General features: G+C 42.4%; 1 protein-coding gene across 1 annotated transcript in view; it reads right to left on the bottom strand.

Moving 5' to 3' along the window:
• Positions 1 to 16,030: 16,030 nt before the first annotated feature.
• The window catches only part of nlgn4xa (neuroligin 4 X-linked a), a 127,671-nt gene continuing 120,784 nt past the window's right edge, over positions 16,031 to 22,917 (bottom strand). The window contains exon 6 of the mRNA XM_057332232.1: positions 16,031 to 18,583. Coding sequence (XP_057188215.1) covers positions 17,683 to 18,583 — 901 coding nt within the window. The 3' untranslated portion in view covers positions 16,031 to 17,682. The remainder of the gene's footprint in view (positions 18,584 to 22,917) is intronic.

The raw sequence follows: 22,917 nt of genomic DNA, 5'->3' as shown, positions 1-22,917 counted from the left end.
GTGCCAGGCAGACTGAACCAGGGAGCAGATATGCTATCTCGGAGCAACGTCCCTTCAGAGGAATGGACGCTCCTCCCCAAGTCGGTTCTGAAAATTTGGGAAGTCTTCGGCAAAACAGAAATCGACCTTTTTGCCTCAAAAGACAACACTCATTGCCCAACCTATTTTTCGAAGGACAGGGATGCCTTGGCTCACAACTGGCCCAACTGGCTCCTCTATGCCTTCCCCCCGATCGCTCTCATACCACAGACGATCAGGAGGATCAGAGAACAGGCGCACAAGGTGCTGTTCGTAGCCCCACTCTGGAAGAACCAGCCTTGGGTTGGGGAACTGTCTCAGCTGCTCGTAGCAGCCCCGTGGCCTATTCCCCAGAGACGGGACCTCCTCTCTTAGGCAGGCAACACGATTTGGCACCCCCAGCCAGAGCTGTGGGCTCTGCACCTTTGGCCTCTCGACGGGAGCCTACGGTCCTCCCCGAGAGTGTCATGAACACGATATCACAGGCTAGAGCTCCATCTACTAGACGACTCTATACCCTCAAGTGGTCTGTCTTCTCCACCTGGTGTACAACCTGCGGCGCAGACCCAGAATCCTGTGACATATCACTAATTCTGTCCTTCCTGCAAGAGCTGTTGGATAAGTGCTGCTCCCCTTCCACGCTCAAGGTCTATGTGGCAGCAATTGCAGCTTCTCATGTCCCCATAGCGGTCCAAGGAGTGGGAAAGAATGACTTGGTCATTTGCTTCTTGAAGGGTTCCAGGCGGCTACGCCCTCCTCGCCCCCTCACCGTTCCCATATGGGATCTGCCCACGGTGTTGAGAGCTCTGAAGGGCCCTTCCTTCGAGCCTCTGCAGTCTGCGGACCTCCGTCCCTTAACGCTTAAAACTGCTCTGCTGCTAGCATTAGCATCGGTAAAACGTGTGGGCGATCTACAGGCGCTCTCTGTGAGCCCCTCCTGTCTTGAGTTTGGGGCTGACAACTCTAAGGTAGTCCTCAAACCTAGACATGGTTACGTACCTAAGGTGCTCTCTACTCCATTTAGAGCACAGGTAGTGACACTTTCTGTGCTCCCCTCCTCCGAGCAGGACCCGGAGCTGAATCTGTCCAGTCAGAGCGCTTAAGATCTACATTGAGCGTTCCGCCCCATTCAGGTGGTCGGAACAGCTTTTTGTCTGCTTTGGCGACCGCACCAGAGGGTCTCTGGTCAGGAAGCATAGACTATCTACATGGATAGTTGAGGCTATCTCGCTGGCATACTCTTCCTTGGGCCTTCTATGCCCCACACTGTAAAAAGTAATGAGTTGAGTTTACTTAGAAAACCTGTGGAAACTGATTACCTCAGAATTTTCAAGTAAATTCATTCATAATTTTTAAGTTGAGTAAACTTACAACAACTTTGTATAGTTAACTTCTGTATTTGCAAAAATTACCTGAAAACTTGAGTAAAGGAAACTCGGTAAAATAAGTTCAGCTAAGTTACAGATTTAATTTAAGCTCAACACAGAGAACTTAAATAAAAGAGTTATTTCAACATGTCTACTAGTTGAAATTACTAGAAAAATGTGTGGAAACTGATTACCTTAACTTTCTCAAGCAAGTTGTACTCAAACCTCTAAGTTGTTAATACAAAGACAGACAACAGATCGTTGGCACAACAAGTCATTTATTTCTATAAAACATTAACAAAAATGTTCATTCAAGTCCTTCTGACATCAGTCAACAATTCTGAGATAAATGCACATACTGTATTGCACTCTGGAAAGATAAAAGATCAATGTAACTTTTTCACATCTTTAACTTTTCACAAAACGTTAAATGTAGAATTGGAGAAAAGTGACGTTACTGCATTAGAATATGTTTCAGAGATAGTATTTTAAGTTTCAGAGACTTGTGCCCGAGTGACAAAATCACCCCCTGGATGAATTCATTACTGGAGGGTACTCTAAGTTCAGAGCATAAAAGAGCCCAAAAAGGAGGCACATGGCTTGGGTAAGATTTCATCCATTAGACTTGTACCTTCCAAAAAGATGGCAGTGGATGTGGCGTCAAGGTTCAGCGAGTTAGGTATCCTTAGGGTTCAATGTCAATATTCCGCTTGAATTGCCTTCATCATCATAGTCCTAAAAATGACATAACAAAAATTTAGTCAAAATAATTAACAACATATTTTAAGACAACATATCGTCACTGTCCGACAGAAACCTGGAATCTCCAAACTTGTTCATTTTCATTTTTTTTTCCATAAATCATTAGTCATGTGTAACGTCTGCATGTGGGTTTTGCAAATATTTAACCAATATATAAAGTATTTTAAAAATCTTGTGATGAAACCTCAAAACTCTGTTGGATCCCTTCTGGCCTGCCCATGGGCCTGGTGCATGTTAAGGGGTTAAATATACAAAAAGATCATAGCAATTGAAGGCCAGCTAAACAAATTAAACCTCTTCTGAAACTGCTAATTTGACACTTGAAAGGTGATCTAAATGTAGCATTTCTGAAAATAATTGATTAAACGTTTACATTTTGTTCTGCATGTTTCTAGTGGATTTTAATTCGCCATAACACATTTGACTTCCTTTTCTTTTTTCTGTCATTTCTAACCTTCTTTTGTCCTACTTTTCTTTTACTTTCCTCCACTTTTCTGTTCTTTCTTTGACTTATTTTTTCCCATCTTAGTTGTGTCTTTATTCTTTTGTCTAAATTTCTAGCCTCATTCCATCTTTTCTTTAGTCTTCTAAGTTAATTTTCTTAATGCCTAATCTATTTTTTTTCTTCCCGTCTAGATATTTCATTTATATTTCTCTTTTCTCTTTTCCATTCTTTGTTTCTGTGTCCGGAATATTTGGTTCAAGAACTATTTGCATTACTAAAGCAAAGTTCCAGAACGAGTAAATGTGGCTTTTGTTCGTGAACTAAGTTTTCCCTTTCTGTCGGTCTCTCGACGTTGTGTCGAACCGACAGAATGGGGTTTGTCTTGAGAACCTATCATCTTCTGAGTATTTAGAAAAGGCCAATGAAAATTGGCGAATGAAATTTGCATGCCGGGCTCCTCCCCGGATGTCCGGGTATAAGAGGGAAGCCGGCGTGCTCATTCATTCACCTTTTGTTCTTCAGAGCCTACGCATCTGGTGAGCTTCTCTACGATCTGGTGATCATTCTTTCTGCTGGAATCTACGACGTGGACAGCGGACGGTCCCTTCCTGCAGTGACTCTCCCCTGGGCGTCTCGGCAGTTCCGGAGGTGTTCGAGCAAATTTCCTTTTCTAAAAGAGCAAATTTCTCCAGCGTGGCTTGTCCCGCTGTTCTCATGGGTGCAACACACTCATCGAGGAGGGGGACGGACACAATGCCTGCTTCCAGTACGCTGGGGCAGACGTTGTGGATACGTCCTGCCCGCACTGCGGGCGGTGACGATTCAGACGTTGCGTCACAGGTGGCTGTGTTCCCACGGGACTCAGCCACCACCTCGTTTGCTCCCCGTTCCGTGGCGGCAGGACTACGGCCCTGCCGTCCGCTATGGCAAGCAGCGAGGGTGATATGAGGATTACTGTGAGCGATAATCCGCCAGCCACGGCTCACGGACCGTTCACACCTCGTTTCGCTCGTCTGACCGTTCCCCCAAAAAGACGGTCCGCCGTCTTATTCCTCAATCACGTATTCGGACATGATGCGTGATGATGAGATTTCTCTTGCAGCATCAGGGGGTGACGTACTGCCATCCGACTCCGACGATTCCTCGGGCTCCCTCCATCGGGGGGTCGAGCCCAGGAAAAAGCGGATGTCGAGATGTCGGCCATGCTATCCCGGGCCGCTGTGAGTGTTGGGTTGCAGTGCCCGCACTGCCTCTCCCAGCACTCGCGGCTGGCTACGTGGTGCCTCGGGTTTGAGCGTGGCTCCAAGCCGTGCCCGCCCCCAGTGCCGTGTTTACCGGAAGTGCATGAGGAACTTAGTAAGACCTGGAACGCCCCTTCCCTGCACTTTTCACATCAAACAAAGTTCTGTCACCCTCTCTTCCCTCGAGGTTGAGACGGCTGGAGGATACGTCGGGTCCCCCAGGTGGAGTATGCCGCCGCGGTGCACTTGTGCCCGTAGGTGGCGGCCACCTGGGGGGGCTCGACCTAGACTCCCGTCCAAAGCATGTGGTGTCTCGGCATCTCTGGTGTCGAGAGCTTACATTGCGGCGGACCAAGCTGCCTCCTCTCTCCACACTATGGATCCTGCCAGGCCAGGGGTTGAGAGAGCTCCACGACGGTATGACCGACCCAGCGCTTATGCAGGAACTCCGCGCCGCCACCGACCTCGCTCTACGGGCGACCAAGGTGACCACGCGGGCCCTGGGTCGGACGATGTCCACACTTGTGGTCCATGAGAAACTCCTCTGGCCAATCCTTGCGCAGATGAGTAACGCTGAGAAGGTCCGCTTTCTCGACGTACCCGTCTCGCAAGGGGGGGCTGGTTGGTGTTACTGTCCAGGCGCAGTGGCCCCGCTCACCCCCGCCCATCGGGGGGGGCGCGAGACCCGCACGCGGCCTCCCCGGAGGGTTCTCGACAGTAAGAAGCAGTCCTCCGTGCCGCAACTCGGCCGCCTCGGCCGTCGAGTCCCGTGCACTGTCTGCTTCCCAGCAGCTCTGGTCCTCTTCAACGCCCTCCAGCTCTGGCGCCCCCCACTCAGGCGGCCCTTCCTGGAGGAGACAGCGAAGAGGAGACCATCGCCCCATCAGCAGCCGCGGCGCAGCGGCAGTCATGGGAACACCTCAGGGGGATCGAGGCTACCATTGGGCCCGACCCCAGCCACATCGCTGGGAAATCGGATAGGGACGGATCCTGCCCCGTCTCTCCATCTGCTGGCCCCCTCCGGGGGGCCGGCGCCCACTTACTCTCAAAAAAGGAGAGTTTCCTCTCTCTCTGGGTTACCACAGCCGCTCTCACCCTCCTCACGACGGTGAACGGCAAACTCAACGTTGCGTCATGGCAAAGTGCAATGTCGAGTATAAACACCATCCCTCAGCACTCTCAGTCAGACAGTGCATTGAGCTGCGCAGTCACCAGGCAGGAAAAATGGCAGAGCCGATCTCCTCCCCGGGGGACCTCCCCCGGCAAGGAATCCGTACTGCTAGCCATCAAACCACCCCCCGGGGGGACGATGAAAAAGATCGTACCTTAGTTCCGTCTCATTCTGGGAGCCTGTCCGGCTTCCCAGGCTGTCAGACTGGCTAGGGAAGACGATCCGTCTCAGCTACGCGATCCAGTCGCCTCACGCTCGCCAAGTTCAGCATCCAATGTACCTCAGTCAGAGGCTAGGATGGTCCGTACTTCGGGCCGAGGTCGCCACCCTTCTGGTGAGGGGAGTGATCGAGCCCGTCTCACCAGTCGAGATGTTCAACGGGTTTTACAGCCTGTACTTCATTGTCCCCAAGAAAGGTGGGGGGGGTTGCGCCCTATCTTGGGTCTGTGTGTTCTGAACAGGCACCTACACTTAGCTGCCTTTCAGGTTGATCACGCAGAAGTGCATCCTGACGTCCGTCAGGTGTCAGGACCGGTTCATGGCAGTCGACCTGAAGGACACGTACTTCATGTCTCGATCCTCCCTCGACATCGGCCGTTCCGACGGTTCGTGTTCGAGGGACGGGCATATCAGTACAGGGTCCTCCCCTTCGGTCTGTCCCTGTCTCCACGAGTCTTTACGAAGGTCGTGGAAGCCGGTAGGTGGCGCCTCTTCTCATCCTGGTGCTCTTCTTGGCTAGAAGACCCACGGAGTTGCTCGGTCGGGTACGAGCTGTCCCGTCCTCAAGAGAGATGGGGGAGTAACTTCTCCCCCTCCACACTGGGAATGTATGTAGCTGCTACGGTCGCTCATCATGACCCAAGTGCTGGGTTGCCTCTGGGACAGCACGACCTGGTCATTAGGTTCCTAATGGGCGCGAGAGGGTGACCACCTTACCCGCGCTCCTTACCCTCTTGCGACCTAGGTGGCGGGCCTCAAGAGGCCCCGCCCCCTTCGAGCCTCTCGGGGTTGCCGCTCTTTCTCAGTCTTGATAAAGACGGCTTTCCGCAGGGCGCTCACCTCCAAGAGGGTAGGGGATCTACAAGCACCCTCCGTGTCCACAGATTGCCTAGAACTCGGGGCCGGGATTCTCACGTTATCTTGAGACCCCGCCCCGGCTACGTGCCCAAGGTTCCCACCACTCTCCCGAGAGACCAGGTGGTGAACCTGCAGGCGCTCCCCACCGGGGAGGAAGACCCAACCTATCCGTGTTGTGTCCAGTACGCGCACGGCGCCTCTACTTGGACCGCACACAGAGCCCAGAAGCTCTGAGCAGCTCTTTGTCTGTTTCGGAGGTCAGCAGAAGGGAGGGCTGTCTCCAAACAGAGGCTGGCGCACTGGATCGTGGATGCCCTCGTTAGGGCATACCGATCTCTATTTCGCCCCTGCCCGTTGGGGTGAGGCACACCCCTCATGGGCACTGGCTCAGGGCGCCTCTCTGGCAGACATCTGCAGAGCTGCGGGTTGGGCTATGCCTAACAACTCCGTGAGGTTCTAATACCTACGCGCGGAACCGGTGTCAGCCCGCATCCTGGCAAGGTGTGGGACCGGCAGCCGGTAGGGCGTACGCCTGCGGAAGCCCTTCCCCCTCCGGGGGGAGCAGTGGCGATCCCGCCTCACTTCTTTCCCCTCGGGTAAAGAACAGGCATTCCATCCATCACTAAGCACCCTTCCAGGGGACAGGCTGGGCAGAGCAGCCCTGCCCCCTTAGGCCGGGGAACAGTTGAGTTATCCCACATAGCTCTAACCGGACCTAGTGCTCCAGACGTGGTAACCCCCCCTCCGTGGGCTGTTCCGTCTGATGTATCCTCATGAATGGTTCCCACCTTGGCAACCCATGACCTCCCCAGGTGGACTCCCACCTTGCGGTTAACTCCTGTCCGCACTTTCTTCCCATGAGTTCTCCCCTGATGGTGAGACCATGTGGTGTCTCCACTAATTCCTCCCTACGGTAGGTAGTGGCCTCTGCAGCGTTTTTCCCCCAGGGGGAATAATGCTTACCCAGTGGCCGTACGGTGCCGGGCGGCTTCTCGTCATTTAGAGAATAGGCCTCCGCCCGTGACGGCCGGCGTTAGGGGGCTTCCAACTTTTTGTGGAAAGCTCTGGGTCCCCCTTCCTCTCCACTGGAGGGTCATAATTTCGCGTTAGCGTCTTCTCTGACTCGCCAGGCCAGTCAACGTCGCTCCGCAGAGATTGTGACGCGGCTCAGTGCTGTGGCGTTTTCCATAGGAACCCCATTCTGTCGGTTCGACACAACGTCGAGAGACCGACAGAAAGAGAACGTCTTGGTTACGGATGTAACCTCGGTTCCCTGATGGAGGGAACGAGACGTTGTGTCCCTCATGCCACAACACTGGCCGCCCACCCCAGCGGTCGGGGGAGGATGCTTTAGGCTCCTCAGACCAAAGGTGAATGAATGAGCACGCCGGCTTCCCTCTTATACCCGGACATCCGGGGAGGAGCCCGGCATGCAAATTTCATTAGCCAATTTTCATTGGCCTTTCCTAAATACTCAGAAGATGATAGGTTCTCAAGACAAACCCCATTCTGTCGGTTCGACACAACGTCTCGTTCCCTCCATCAGGGAACCGAGGTTACATCCGTAACCAAAACGTTTTCCCTCAATCGCATTCGCAACGGCAAAAGGTACTATTTAGTGATGTAAGCCGCTCGACAGCGATGTCATTTAAGCACGTCCGTTGAACAATGACAAACAACCAACAACAGAAGTTTGGCCTGTCAGCGGTTGCTTACGTTACGGATCGTTCGCGTCCTGCTGGTTTAATCCCTGCCTAGGAGAAGGAGCTAAAGTGTTCCTCCAAACTAAAATTCCGGCCGATTCCTGCAGTGCGAACAACAAAAAGAAGGTACTTCCGCCAAATCTTCCCGGAACTATGAAATCGTTCCTGCAGTTCAAAAGCCCCATAATACCAGAACAAAACAGACAAAACTACTTACAATACATGTCTTGTAAAAATCTGTGGGGTCTTCTCCAAGGAGGAGTGGAAGGCCATAAAGAACTGCTGTTCGTCTCCCAATGATGTCAGATTTCTGAAAAATTATTTTAAAAATTATTATTTAATAGCATACACACAACACAGAGCAAACAACACTTGCAAATGCAAAGAACTTGGGAGTCTGTGGAGCTTACATTATTTTCAATGTTGAATGTTGAAATTCTGTTGCAGAATCTTCTTAAGTTTAGAGCCAATATCTCCCCCTTTGGCTCTGAGATGTCAACGGTCCAGTTCTTGAAATATTTCGGTTTGTAGGTCTTTGCCAGATATGAGTGAACTCTGCCAGAATCTAAAAAAAGTGACAATCAGCAATTAAGCATTCACTTTTCACTGAAATGTAAAAGTATGAATTACATTTTATGCTCTATTATTTCTATAGAACAGGTTAATGATACAATATGAACCCAATACAATACAAGAATATTTACTAACCTGACTCACCATAAAGAGTGCTGGCCACCTTTCCACTGTATCCTTCACAGCAGGTTCCCTCTCCATCGGTTCTTTTCTACTGTAGTGTTTCAACATCTGTCGTTAGAATTTTAAAAAAAAAACAGGAAAAAATAATTACAATGAATAATTACTTATTAATGGAACAATCATAATTCGTAAATAGCATCACGTGCAAAGTAAGCTGCGTGGTTTTTACATATCAATATTGATGCCCCACACACTTACCGCGGATTAGGTAAATTTACAAACTGTACATAAAATCAAATATTCTGTGAAAATCGACGTTTGTAATTTAGTTTGTTAGTCACTGGTCTCAAATGGCGGTTAGAGAGTAATTACTAGATGGAAAACTAGCGCCTCTTCATCTATCCGCGTAATCCTTTTTTACTTAACTTATTATGTTCAATACAATGACGACTAAATACACGATTAGAATGAGATTCATGAGAAGGTCACCACCATACCTAATTGTGCTGCCAGATCCTGAAGACGTGAAGTTCTTCGTCTCTGCCTCGCTGTCTTCCATCGGCTACGGCGGTTACCTGTGCTAGCTGCATGTGCACTCTCGCTTTGCGCATGCGCACGCGCATAGACTCCGCCACGTGAGATCAAAAATGTGTTGAATACGTTACAAAAACAGTACAATACATGAACACATATTAAGTTTCGTTCTATGCTGGAACTTAATGCTGGAACTTAATTACAGAGGCCCTATAAAATTCAAACTCTGATACAATGAGGAAGACGTAAATATCGATCATTATGGGCTTGCAATAAGCTTATATCCTATTGGTTGTTATTTAAGAAAATTCGTTGTTGGTTGTGACAAAGACAAGAATCAGAACATACATTTGTGTGCGTGCGCGCATGTGTGTGTGTGTTTGTATATACAGTATATATATATATATATTAGTTGTATTCACTATGGAATGTATTATTTTTAATAACACCTTTGGCACCATATTTGGTAAACAGGCCTTTAGTAAGACTCACTCGATGCTATAAAGTACAGTGTACTTAAATTGTTTAGTTTAACTCTTGAATCCACCTAAAAGTTCATTTAACACAACATAATCAAGTAAAGTCAACAAAGTTTACAAAATCAGTTAAATTTACAAGATCCTCTTAAGTAGTTTCAGTTATTACTTTTTACAGTGCACGGGAGTTAGAGCCCATTCTACTAGAGGTGTCGCCTCTTCCTGGGCATGGTCTAGCGGAGTCGCCATAGTGGATATTTGTGCGGCGGCCTTCTGGGCTTCGCCTTCCACATTTACCAGATTCTACAGTCTGGACGTTCCGGCCTTACAGGCCCGGGTCCTTTCTGCTTAAGACTACTTACTGCTGGGCTGTGGTTGCCCTCAACCACACCAGCACCTAGCACACTACTGGGACGATTAACCGGATTAGGCCACCTATTATCTTGGTTTTTCCGCCTTCCGCAGGATTCTCTGCCTCATACCTATCCTCGAGCCACGGCTTCGGGATTATATGATGTTTTCGTTCCCCTTGTAGCACGGCGGGATTATACTGGTTCCCCATAGCGTCCTGCTACGCAGTACGAGTGAAGTATCGATAGGGAACGTACTCGGTTACTAACGTAACCTCGGTTCCCTGATATACGGGAACGAGTACTGCGTTCCTGGCCGTGCTTACAAGCTGCATATGGTCGTCGCTTCAGTCGAAATAACCTAAGACCCTACGGCGATGTGTCTGCTTATATAGCCATAAGCCCCGCCCATTTTGGCGGGCACCATCGCCATAGGTCCGTGCAGCTTCGCTGCCATTGGCTCAAAGTTTTACTTTGCACGCACCAATGGCCGTGCAGTATTCACTGCGTTATTGTCAAGCTTCAGTCATTGGAGAAAAAGGAGTTTTCCCCATAGCGTCCTGCTACGCAGTACTCGTTCCCGTATAGGTTACGTTAGTAACCGAGTACGTTTTTTATTATAAACCTAATGTATATTATATCATTTTAAAATTATTGTGTTTTATTCATTTCCAGTTTTAATTTTACAAAACTAAAATATATATTTACAAAATAAATAATGTTTACATGTTTACAACCTATTTTATGCCTTTATGCATTGTCACATAAGAAATGTTGTAAGTCAATAAATGTCATTTTTGTGGTAAAAGTGGTTTCTTTTCTTTCACAGTACACAAAAATCAATGCATGTTACACTAGTCTAATATTTGCTGTGATAAAAAACACAGCATTCTAATACTCTAATTGCAATTACAGAACTGTAATTATTACTGTAATAAAGGATTACAGTATTTAATAGTTACTGTGATTAAACCTACACTTAGCATACTGTGGAATGTTTTACAGCAACTTACTTGCCAATTGCTGCCAGCAAGTTGCTGTAAATTTCACAGTATTATTTTTACAGTGTAGAGAACACCCCCCCCCCCAAAGTTTGATATGAGCCCCTGATTGAGAATCACTGCTCTGGACAAACTGTATTGTAAATGCTGAACTGCTAATTATTAATCAGTTTTATGTTGTAAAAAAAGTTGTCGCTGACAGTTCATTAAAATAATGGAACAGTCTGGACAGTGGATTCAGAGGGCAATTTTCATACAAGGTCACACAGTGCTTGTAGGAAATGTACAGTATAAGGAAGCATTTAAAGGTGTAAAACAGTGTTCGTGAGAAAGTGCACATGTACATTTATTAATAACTCTAGACCTAATGTACTTCATTGTTTGCCTCATTCATGCCCCCATTAAATCAAGTGTTTCCTGCCTGTAATAAACGTTGTATGATTTCCTATGAAAGAAAATGATCTCAATATCTCAAATGCACTTTTTATGCAAGCACACATTAGCCCACATACTGAAATATTAGTCCATTACGAATTGCCTCATGTTGCTTTCACTTTCAGCCATGTAAAAATTGCAGGCTTTTGAGACTCAGCTAAGCGTTTTACTGCTGTCCTTCCGATCCCTGCAATGCAGGTTCCATCCGTTTCTATTCCCTCCAGATAAATACTGTAGGGTGGAGTTTTCCAACACCATCACGTTCACTAATGATCAGTGTTGTGCCGCTGGCCTTGTCTATATTAAGACTAAGACTGCCATGCTCAAAAGATTGTTCTTTCTGGTATTACACTGAAGAAATTAGTCATCCATTTATATAAAGAAAAGCTGATCATCAGTGAAAATTTAAGATTAACTTCTTTAACTCTTGAAAAGTTGATGATGCACTATTGACAAGAGGCAAAACAGAGAAAGAAAAACTAGAAGAAAGGAGTTTCTCCAGGCTATATGCAGTACTCAAGCAGGGCGGCATAGGTGTTCCTCTCCACTTAACTGTTCAGCATATATATTGGCTCAGAAGATTTCATATTCATCTATTAAGGTCTTGCCACTGAGGGAGCAAAGGCAATCAACTGAGTTAGATGCAGAGGTATTTACCTGAATCTTAATTCAGGTTTAGAGAGAGAGAGAGAGAGAGAGAGAGAGGAAGCTGTAGAGTAGAAAAGATGTGGGGAGAAAGAGGGTGAGTGTGTTTGAAAAAAAATGGGTGTGTAGATTTTTTTAAGTAAAAAATGACTTAAAGTAGCCTAGTGGTACTTTTCTTTCAAAGCCCCTTTAAGGCGAGTCAGTTCACCTGGCAGCCATATTGGTAATGACCCTTGGCAAGCCCTATTTCCAGTAATCAGACATAAAATATCTATCTGAATTGGAAATACCAAAACCGTTGGTGATGTTCCAAAAACATTTCAAATTGGGGTAAAATCTGACTCAAATCAGACTCTTTTTTTAAACTTTGGTCTCTTCAAGCGAATAGACAATACCACATTTTCACTTAAAATAGGATTACGGTCAACGACATGAGTCAAATTATCCAAACACTACATCATACATTGACAACCGAAAAGGGGAAAGGTTTCAGGCTATCCGTTTCAAGCTACATCCCCAAATATGATAAAAAACTAAGTTAACTTTTGCACTCACTTGAGGCATGATCATAGATGCACTCAACAATGCTGAACTGTAAGTGCTGTCGGTTCACTGAAATTTGAACGTTTTATAGTAAACATCCTTATCACTTGGTGACAAATTACCCAAACCCTATGAGAGCGGAAGTGGCTTAGCCGGCTGAGATTTTAGCTGAAATACATCATCACCCTGCATGCATAGTCTTTCATATATATGAATGGGACAACCTGTTTTAGAAAAAACTGTGATGTGTTATTAAAAATGCGGCAGGAAAACATGGTTTATACACGTTTCCATGGTTTGATCGACGGACACTATTGTCCACTCTTGCATTTCTTTTCTGTATCCCAGTCCTTTTCATTTCACATTCCTCCTCTTTGGCTGGCTACCTTGTCACAGCTAGGATCGATATGCCACAGTAATGACTGCTTAGAAAGACCCACTCTTGAATGACAGACAGGGGGCAGGGAGAGTGATGGAATGCTGCAGCTAGCTTAATTAACTTACAGTTGAGTCACGAATATTCAGGCCCACTCACTCTTTTGCTTCACTGCCTTTGCCTGCAAATCATTACATTTACATTTACACTTACATTTAGTCATTTAGCAGACGCTTTTATCCAAAGCGACTTACAGATGAGGGAAACAATGGAAGCAATTGGAACAACATAAGGACAACAAAAAGCATAAGTGCAATAAAAGAAAATTGGTCTCATATAGCCTATCACAGTATACAGAGCTAAGGTGTTTTTTTTTGAAAGAGTAGAAAAGAGATAGAAGTCAGAACTGATCAGTCAGGTGTTGACGGAAGATATGTGTTTTCAGAGGGTTCTTAAATCACATGTCTGTTATGAGTTAACTTTACGGACTAATTACTAAACCCCTTTATCATGTCAATTTGATGGTCACTGTAGATGAATTTAGTATGCTTATTTATTTTTTGTAATCTAGTTTTATTTCAATGAATAACATAGTGTATTGTTAATGTACTGTGTAATTACATTTAATCATATGTTATGAGTGCTGAGTGATTCAATGGAAGCAAGGAAATCTGACATTTAGTGCCTTTTTGAGATAACATGGTCACGTTTTAGTTTTAAATTAAGGCAAAATCATAATTATCTTGTTCATGCAAGGTTTCATTAATATGACATTTTCTAAATTGTAAAACTTTATTTGGGACTTAGATTTGAAATGTTGTCTCAGACATCTATACCTAAAATTTACATATTTGTTATCTATAACATGTAAAAATGAAAATGTACTTGTTCAGTGAATATTTGCAGCAGTGAATATTTGCAGTACAATGATACAATGTGTAATAGCTCCTTTTAATGAGAGATTACTGCACCCTTACATTTTGATAGATCCAAAGAATCCATTAAGTTACCTCTATGACTTTCGATCCCCTGCTTTACTCAAAAGTACCTAGTGGAATGTACAGAGACATCTATCACATAATTGCAAATAACTATTTAAGCTTTGTATTTTCTTCTGTCACTTCAGTTTCAAGTCAAATGCTAGCATCATTTAAAAAAAAGATCAATAACAGCAATGAAAATGAGTGACAGAATTTAAAAGCAATTTATCGCAGCTCTAAATGCAGTCCATCCTAATTCCTACTGGAGAACCTATAAAGACCAGATTTGTGATATACAGTGCATTTACGTTATATATTTATATACGGCTTGTTTTTCCCTAACAGCTATTCTAACCCATAACAAAGTCACTTGGTTGAACTAAACAATTTAGAGTTCAATTTAGTGTTCTAAAGTTCTTATAACTTAGATTGCCAAAGTTGATAAACTCTTATTTAAGAACTCAATGAATTACAAAAAGTGAGACTGATTCTTCTACCTTTTCCGTGCTCTCTTGATTTGAGTGGGTTTGTGCATGATACATATGCCATTAGGTAAGGAAATGAAACATTGTGCAAAATAAAGGTCATTGTTGAGCAACTGCTGATATAGGGCATTTGTTTCCTTCTTGCTACTGATGCAGTACAATCTTTAATTTGTTTGTGTGTCTTTATGAGAAAAAAAACTCCTATATAATCACCTTGCAACCTTATCAAATACATTTTAAAGATCCATTAAAAGTCAATGGAAGGTTATGCACTATTTTTGTATTCCTTTTTGCATAATCTTAAAATCTGAGAGAACTATTGAGCTGGCAGGAAGTTGAGGTTGGGAATCCTTCTCTAACCCAAGGTAAATATGGAGCTTTTTCAAAAGTGTCAAACATTGCAAAACACAGAAATGCAGTGTCAGAGGTATACAGAACAATGCAATGTGAAAACTCTGTTAATGTAATTGTAATATTGTGTAATTTGGTAAAATAAAACAAAAAGATTATAAACTCCACTATACTGGTATTTTACTTATTTTTCCCATTATTTCGGGGCCTAAAGTATTAAATAGCGCATAACATATCCAATATGATGGGTTTCTGGCTGCTACTTATATGGCAAGCAGCAGGTGTCTGACCCCTTGCAGCCGAGAAGTGGAACAAATCTTGCCGATCTGTCTTCTCAGCGCCATATTAAGTCAAACAAATCTATTGTCTCTTGCCAAGCTTTGTTCATATCTTACTGCTGTTGGTTTTTAGTTTTCAGTCATGTCATTGTTAAGGTTCTGTTTATTTGCTTTGTTATTAAACTGGACATGGGTTCAATTCAAGTCACCTCTAATGGTTGTATGTGACAGTCAGCTATGTTCATCCAGTCAACAACTAGAAGAATTATTTTTTTTATTAATTTGTTTGGTGTTAATTTGTCAAGTTTTTGCAGAGTTTTTTTTTAAGTAAATTTACTTTTAAGTAAAAAAAAACTGCAAAAACTTGACACAAAAACATTGTAGGTACAATTTGTATGAAGATTAAATTACTAGTTACTAATCTTGGGTAAAGGTTGGATTAAATGGTAAAGTAAATTTATGAAACAAAATAATCCATCCTTACATTTATCCATGGTTTAAAATGGCCCTGGGCTATTGATGCTGGGTGCAGAGCCAGTGGCTACATACATATGATGATGACTGTAGCAATCTCAGCAGTTTTATTTCTTATTGTTGTCACATTAGCAAGATTCAAATCCCAATATCCTGCAGTGTTAAAAGAAAATTGTGCATTTATACGTTTTACCAGAATTATGTTGGTAATATATGTATATATACTCTATTAGTAAACAAGCCTTGTGTTTAGTATAAATGAGAGCTGAAACTGCTAAAGCGAAAATGACAGGAACAAATGCATTTTCTCCCCCTACTGCTGTCTAATTGGTTTTGCTTTAAGGGATATTTTTGTGAAACTTCCAAAGAACCATTCTTTTTGTAACTACATTAACACATATGTGATTAAAAATGATAAAAAATCTGGATAGCCACAACATTTTGCCCATTTAAACAATACCAGTCAAGACCATTTTGGAAACATAACGCAACATTTTGGCTAACATAATATGCTGTTGTTAACAAACGAAACAGTTTCACCTTGGTATCTTCATAATCCTGGGTAAAAGTTTTTTTTTTTCCATTAAAGGTTTACTCAAAAGATCTGCAGACAAAGTTTTAGAAAATACTGTGATACTTTATTAAAAATGCTGCAGAAAAATTTATACAGGTGTCCAGCCAGAAATATTATCTATCACTTAAGGCAAAAACAGCAAACAATATAAGACAAACTATTATTAAGAGTCCTACACTTTACCCCTGTTATACTGAACCAAGGGCTAAAATGAATAATGATTTTATATACAAATGTAACTTTATAAACTCCCATTTAGCATTTATAAACTTCATTTTTTTTCTTCCGCTTTCAACATCTTTTGTTATAGGGTAAATTAAGGGTTAATTTATTTTATTTCCGTGTATTTATTTATAGTAATCATATTTTTATTTATTTACACTCATTCGCTTACGTTTTAACCCAAAATATCACAAGCCTGGCACAGTACTTTACATATTGCTAGCATGTTACGAATAGAAATATCTAACATTTACTTCTTTACAAACATATCCAACTAATAAAGATATCCAAATTCACTGCCTGGATTATTTCTTTATAGATATTTTTAAGAATACAATGCTGGTCACATATGAAGCTCAGGCAGTGATGATACAGAACAAAAACATTTTAAAAATAGAGAAATTTATGCATGTAAAGCAAATTTGGGTGGGTAGAAGTTGCTCTGATTTGAGACAACCCCCCTCCATCAAAACACTAAGATTAAGCAAAATGAGACAAATGTTAAAAATAAGTCTCTGGACAGCTTGAATTGGCAATTTAGCCCAGCACTGCAATGTAATTAGAGGCAATCTTTCATTTTTACGATTTGTAAGGGGTCACTGTGGGGGTCATCAAATGTAAAGCAACACTGAAACATGCAATATTCATTAAGGACTGGGACAAAAGAACATTCAGATGATTGAAACGGATATTAAGAGGCTTTGGAATAAGAAAGCTATCTTCTTTTATTTTATTTTTCTGTGTAAAAGCTGTTTAGCACAGACATGAAATAAAAAAAGATAATAATAAATAAAATAAAACAATAAAAGATAATTATATATATTTACACATACCCTAAAAAAAGTGTAAGCTCATTAATAGTCATATTTTGAACTAAATAGCAATAAAAGCTTTTGTAATTATTTTAATATTTGTATTGACTCAAGAGTATTTACATTTTTATCACCTTTACAAATTTTGTTATAATTACATTTCAGGCTGGGATTTTTAAGTCCACATGTTCTGTATGTGACAACACTCGGAAAATAACGTTTGAAATATACTTCTCACATAATTACATTGCTCTTTGTTGCTCTTGGAGTATGACATAAGGTATGGCACATACAAAGTTTAGTCAGATCCTTTATAACCCTTTTATTGTTTGTGTTTATATGTTCTCTATGCAAGCAAAACAGTTCCTCAGAAAGAGTTCCTCTTGTCTTCTGGTGTAAAGTCCTTTGCCTTTATCAAGCCTGGCTCCAAATAAAGTATTACTTTAGTAACATTCATTTTTTCGCAAGTAGGATATTTTTAAAGTTGATATATTCTGCAACAAGGCTTCATAGGAAAATAACATTTCATCCACCAAGATAAGTCTCAGAGTGGAACAAAGTCAGCTCAGTTCGCCATGACAAACAAAGGTTGTTAACCCATGCTTCAGCAGACCATGTAGTTCTGAAAAAGCTCATTTCAGTCCGCTTCCAGTGCACAGCACAGAGCTATACCCTGGTGGTGGAGTGCCCATGGGGCAGGTTGGTACTGTTCTGGCTACCTCCAAAGGTGTTGAAATTGTGCAGAGGTTGCATTCCGGCCAGTGAGTTTGGAATCATTGTTATGGTACTTGGCGTCATGAGCGGGATGTCATCAGGTGACCGTCGCAGAGTAAGTGTATAATCTGCCGGGCAGGTAAGACGAAGCGTGTCATGGGCTTGGAGAGAATCACACTCATGATGGTGCTCGTGCTCGTGCTCATGCTCCATTTGCTGCTGTTTCATCTGAAGTGACATAAGCTCCTCACTCTGCAGATGTGCTATGTCATTAGCATTAGCTGCTGCATTAGCCGGTGCAGAGTTTCGCTGTGGGCTGGGCCCTCGTCGGTTGGACTCATGTCGTCGCTTATCCTTCTTGTAGTAGAGTGCTGCAAAGGCCAGAATGTTAAGGAACAGGAGGGAGGCACCAACCGCAATAGTCACACTGAGTTCAGTGGAATAATCTCGCTTTGTCTCAATCACCACTGCTGAGTCATCACTCAAATCATTGCCTTTACGCTGGTCTGTTGTTTGTTTGGTGTTGGCAGGAGGGACTCCAGGATGGCGTGTGGTGGACGGCCATGTTTTACCTAGTCTCTTAGTATAAGGAAAAGGGGTAGTATCCTGAGGGGGTATCTTAGTCGTGGTTGAAACATACTGAAATAGTTCATTGATGTTATGAAGATGAGGTACTAGCTCCAACCAGAAGGCAACCTTAGTCGCACGATAGTGATCCCTCACCCTTGGCTTCAGCCCAATGTGTAGGTAGAGCTGGTCCTTGGGGTTGTATTTAGACCAGGCTACTTCCTCAAAGCGGTTAGGCTTAGTGTGGATGAATTTGGTGTCTTGTGGAACTGGCTGGTTTGGATCCCTGTAAAGAGAATTAAAATAACATCAGTCTATAAAGATAGACATAAAGCTTTTTAATTAAAGTTTGTGCTTTTACAGTAAAAACTAAAGCTTAACCAAGGATAATACAAACATCATTTTTAGAGACTTAAAGGACCATTGTGTAATTTTTAGTGGCATCTAACCGTGAGGTTGCGAACTGCAACAAACTGCTGACTCCACCCTTCCCCCCTCTCTTTCGAAGCACTACGGAGGCTGAGAGAGGATTAAGATGTTGTCACATTTTCGCTTCTTTCCCGAATGAGACAACATATTTATGAAACGTGCTCTGTAGAGCAGTTCGTCTGTTTAGGTCTACTTTAGAATCAACATAGCGACATGACAACAACATTCCATCCAAGGGGACCCACGCTGTATATAGATAGAAATAGCTCATTCTAAGGTAATAAAAACAAAACACTTCATTATGTAAGGTACACCTCTGAACACATAGTTATGTATATTGCATTTCTGTCAATAGATCCTCCAAAAAGCTGCATACTGGTCCTTCAACCTCTAGAGATTGTGTTGTATGAGAACACATACAATACACAATATCAATAGCTTAACCTTAAGAGTTTCAACCTAAGGATAACATAGAAACATAGATGCAATTCAGTTGCCTTTTATTTACACACAGAGCTCCAGGCAACAGGATATGACGCCCAGACATATTTTTTATGCACTTTCATAACCGACCCAATGCTGCCCAGGACAATTTCATAAATGACACGCTTGAACTCAAAAATACAACATTGCTGTGTATTTGAAAAGTCATTACTGGTGTACATTTCCCAGCCACAGAAAGAGCATACCTGGTGCTAAAGGTTTCAACAGGAAAGCCAATTTACCACTCCTACACATTATTCAGTCTGGGAGTACAGCAGACAACCTAGACAGGCATACAAGGTTTCTAATTATGGAGATGAGGTGGTAAAACCAGGCCGGTGTTTCTCTCTGATTGCATTAGCACTGTCAGGGTTTGCTGCTGGAGCAGTAGCTTCCCTCCTCCACAGATCAAAATATGCTTGTTAAAAAAATGACCCTGGCAGTCATCTTTTGTCAACAGGATTTTTACATAGTGTAGCAAAACACAATTGTTTTGTCAACAAATTTGTTTTAATATGAAAAACAATGACAATTTGATTTTGCTGTGGTGTTTAAAAACATTTTACGCTTATTTTTGAATGTCTTAAATGGCCTTGTAAAAATATTGTTTTTGTATGTACAGCACAGTATGTAAGTACAATACAGTAAAGCATAAATATTATATATTCATTAATTTGAATCTATTGACTGATTAGATTTTTACTCTGGTGCTGTTTATAGTATTTAGAATAGTAAATTCAGTCCTTTTAAGTGAACCTTTAATAGAAACTGGACAATCTTATGTGTGTCTGTTTTTTTTCAATTAAGAGTCAATTAAGTTAACTGTGAATTCAGTTTTCTGAGCCATTTAAAGGGAAGGGATAGTTCACCCAAAAATGAAAATTCTGACATGAATTATTCACTCTCTAGTTTGTCCAAACCTGTATAATTGTAATAATAATGTTTGTTCTGATGAACACAGAGAAATATATTTGGAACAATGCTTGTAACCAAACAGTTCTTGGACCCCATTGACTACCATAGTAGGAAAAATTACAATGGTAGTCAAAAGGGCACCAGAACTGTTTGCTGTTCTGCATTCTTCAAAATATATTCTGTTGTGTTCAACAAAACAAACAAAAAAACAAGTAATTTTTCCTACTATGGTCAGGGGTGGACTGACCGGTAGGACATTCTGTCAAAGTCCAGAACGGCCATCCCACCGACGGCCTACGGCCGTGACCAGAATAGACACTTGGGCCGGACAGTCGGAACGTATTAAAAACGCGAATGCACGCAACGCGAAGGCATTAGCGAGCCGGACACGTATGCATGTAACGCAATGACACGTTACATACAACATCCCCCCCAGAAATGGTGGAGGGCCGATGCCATCAAACACCCACCTACACCCCCCCCCGTCGACAGAAATGGTGTAGGGCCGATGCCATCAAACACCCCAACCCCCCCCCCGTCATGGTGGAGGGCCGTTGTGGGCTGAATAATCCAGGGCCGATTTTGCTTCCTAGTCCGCCCCTGACTATGGAAGTCAATAGAGTCGAAGAACTGTTTGTTTACAAGCATTCTTCCAAATATACAGTATATACATATATATATATATATATATATTTGTGTTCATCTTATTTGGAACAACTCGAAAGTGAGTAAATGATGACAAACTATGGTGAACTTTCCCTTTAATAAAATCTGTATGAGTTGCTTTTGTAAATGGACTGCTGTATAGCAGCATATTATTATATATCTACAGGTTTCTGAAAATAGAATGCTAAGTGAAATGGCCCGTAAATGAAATAATAAACTTTTTTATTGCTTGTTTCAAAATGACCTGATATATGACATTGACTGTCCAAATGAATACCATACAGTAACTAATAATGGTACACATGAACAATCTGCTCCTTTAATTTAAATTCACATACAGAAACCAATGCAGTCATTATCATAATTATCTTATAGTCAAATGGCATTGTAAAATAATTCAAAACTATGCTCTGATGTCACAATCAGTTAAGATATTATCATGCTTCAATGTTATGTCACTGTGGAAAAATTTAAAGGATGACTAAAATGTTATGATGGTCTACTTAGCCTCAGTTTGTGATAAGAGTCCTTCTAATTTAAACAGCATACTATAGAATTAATGAGTCCCCAACATAACCTGACAACTTAAATCAAGCAACTTAAATCATGTGGCAGGAGCTACAAGCTTTGTCATGATACATGTAATTTCTTTACAGTACACAAAAAAAGTGGGAGACAGATGGGAGGAAGATGCCTATTACAATAAAAGCCACCAATGACCAAGAGCACAAACAATAAACGAAAAAAAAGTACAACGAATAAAAGGAAACTAAAATTGATACACCAAGAACTAAGTTCACTATTTTTTTAGTGAATTAGACAACAATTCACTACAGTGGCTATATTGTACTCTTTCCTTTTCTGTGTAACAGAACTGCTGTGTCTTAATATCTACAACTGTTGATTGTTTCAGCAGTGCAAAGGTCATGTGTCCCGAGGGCAACAATGAAATACTATGAAAAGTATAGCATGAATGCAGTGTAGGCCTATGTTCCTTTGGATAAACACATCTGCAATTATGTAATTAAGCAATATAAATACTAGGGGTGTATCAATACATCGACATGGATCGATGACATATAGGATATGATGCATTCACGCCACACGTAAAATATTGATTATGAGGTACCTTTATTTTGACACTCTCCATGTCCCCCAACATTCCTCACGTAACATTCTTATACGTGTGTTTTTTCAGCGTTTTCGCTGTGTATTCATTTTTCAGCCGTCACATCAAAAATCTTCCCCACCACGGCTGCAGCTTCTCGGTAACACACTGTTTCCCATTCATTCCTAATTTGTCTCGCCAGTGTTGTAAAGTTAGCAAGTCTTTCACTAGTTTTAGTGACTTTTGTTCAGTAGAGGTGCATACAGACAAACTTGGCGTCTTTTTGGATAAACCTTAGATTTCATTCAGTGGGAAATTGTCGGTAGTACTACTGCCCTGCTAGCGCAAGGTCTCGCTTTCCTGAAGCAGGGATCACCTCTCTCTCAGCGTCTGAACCCTTTACACACAGAGATCCTGGAAAATACACGGAAAATGTGTCCAGGAATTTATCCCAGGATCATTTTGTTTTGTTTATTCACACTGCCAGTGATTTTCTGTAATATGTGGGTGCATTCCCACACATCCCGTGAAGACATGTGACGTAATATACTGCAATGTAATGTTATGTGCATTTTCTTTTTGTCGTGAAAATAGGGTTGATCACGATGTAAGATATGTCCTTGGATTGAGGTGTTTTTAGGTGGCTAAATAGCGCAATTGTTATTATTACTGCCTTCCTTTACTTAGTGCCGAATAGGCCTAAAAATGATCTTTTTTATTATTCTGTAGAATATGAAGAGTTTGGTTCCAAAACATGATAAACGCCATTTAAAAAAAACGAGTTTCTGCCAAAATCAGTATTGTAAAGGTCGGTATTGAAAAATAACTTTTAATTTTACGCAAAATGTGATATCCGCTGTGTTATTCTGTCATGTTTTCCCCCTTTCTTTCCAAACCGCAATATACTCCAGTCTCGCTTCACTGCAGAATGCAATATATCCGCTCAACCAATCACAGCACACCATTCCACGCATTGTAAACAGTAATGGCGGCGCAGTGAATACGGTCTGCATCCTAGT

The sequence above is a fragment of the Triplophysa rosa genome, linkage group LG4, assembly GCF_024868665.1.
Source record: "Triplophysa rosa linkage group LG4, Trosa_1v2, whole genome shotgun sequence".
Lineage (NCBI taxonomy): Eukaryota > Metazoa > Chordata > Actinopteri > Cypriniformes > Nemacheilidae > Triplophysa > Triplophysa rosa.
Note: the sequence above shows the minus strand (reverse complement) of the source record. Positions and strands in the feature narration are given on the sequence as shown.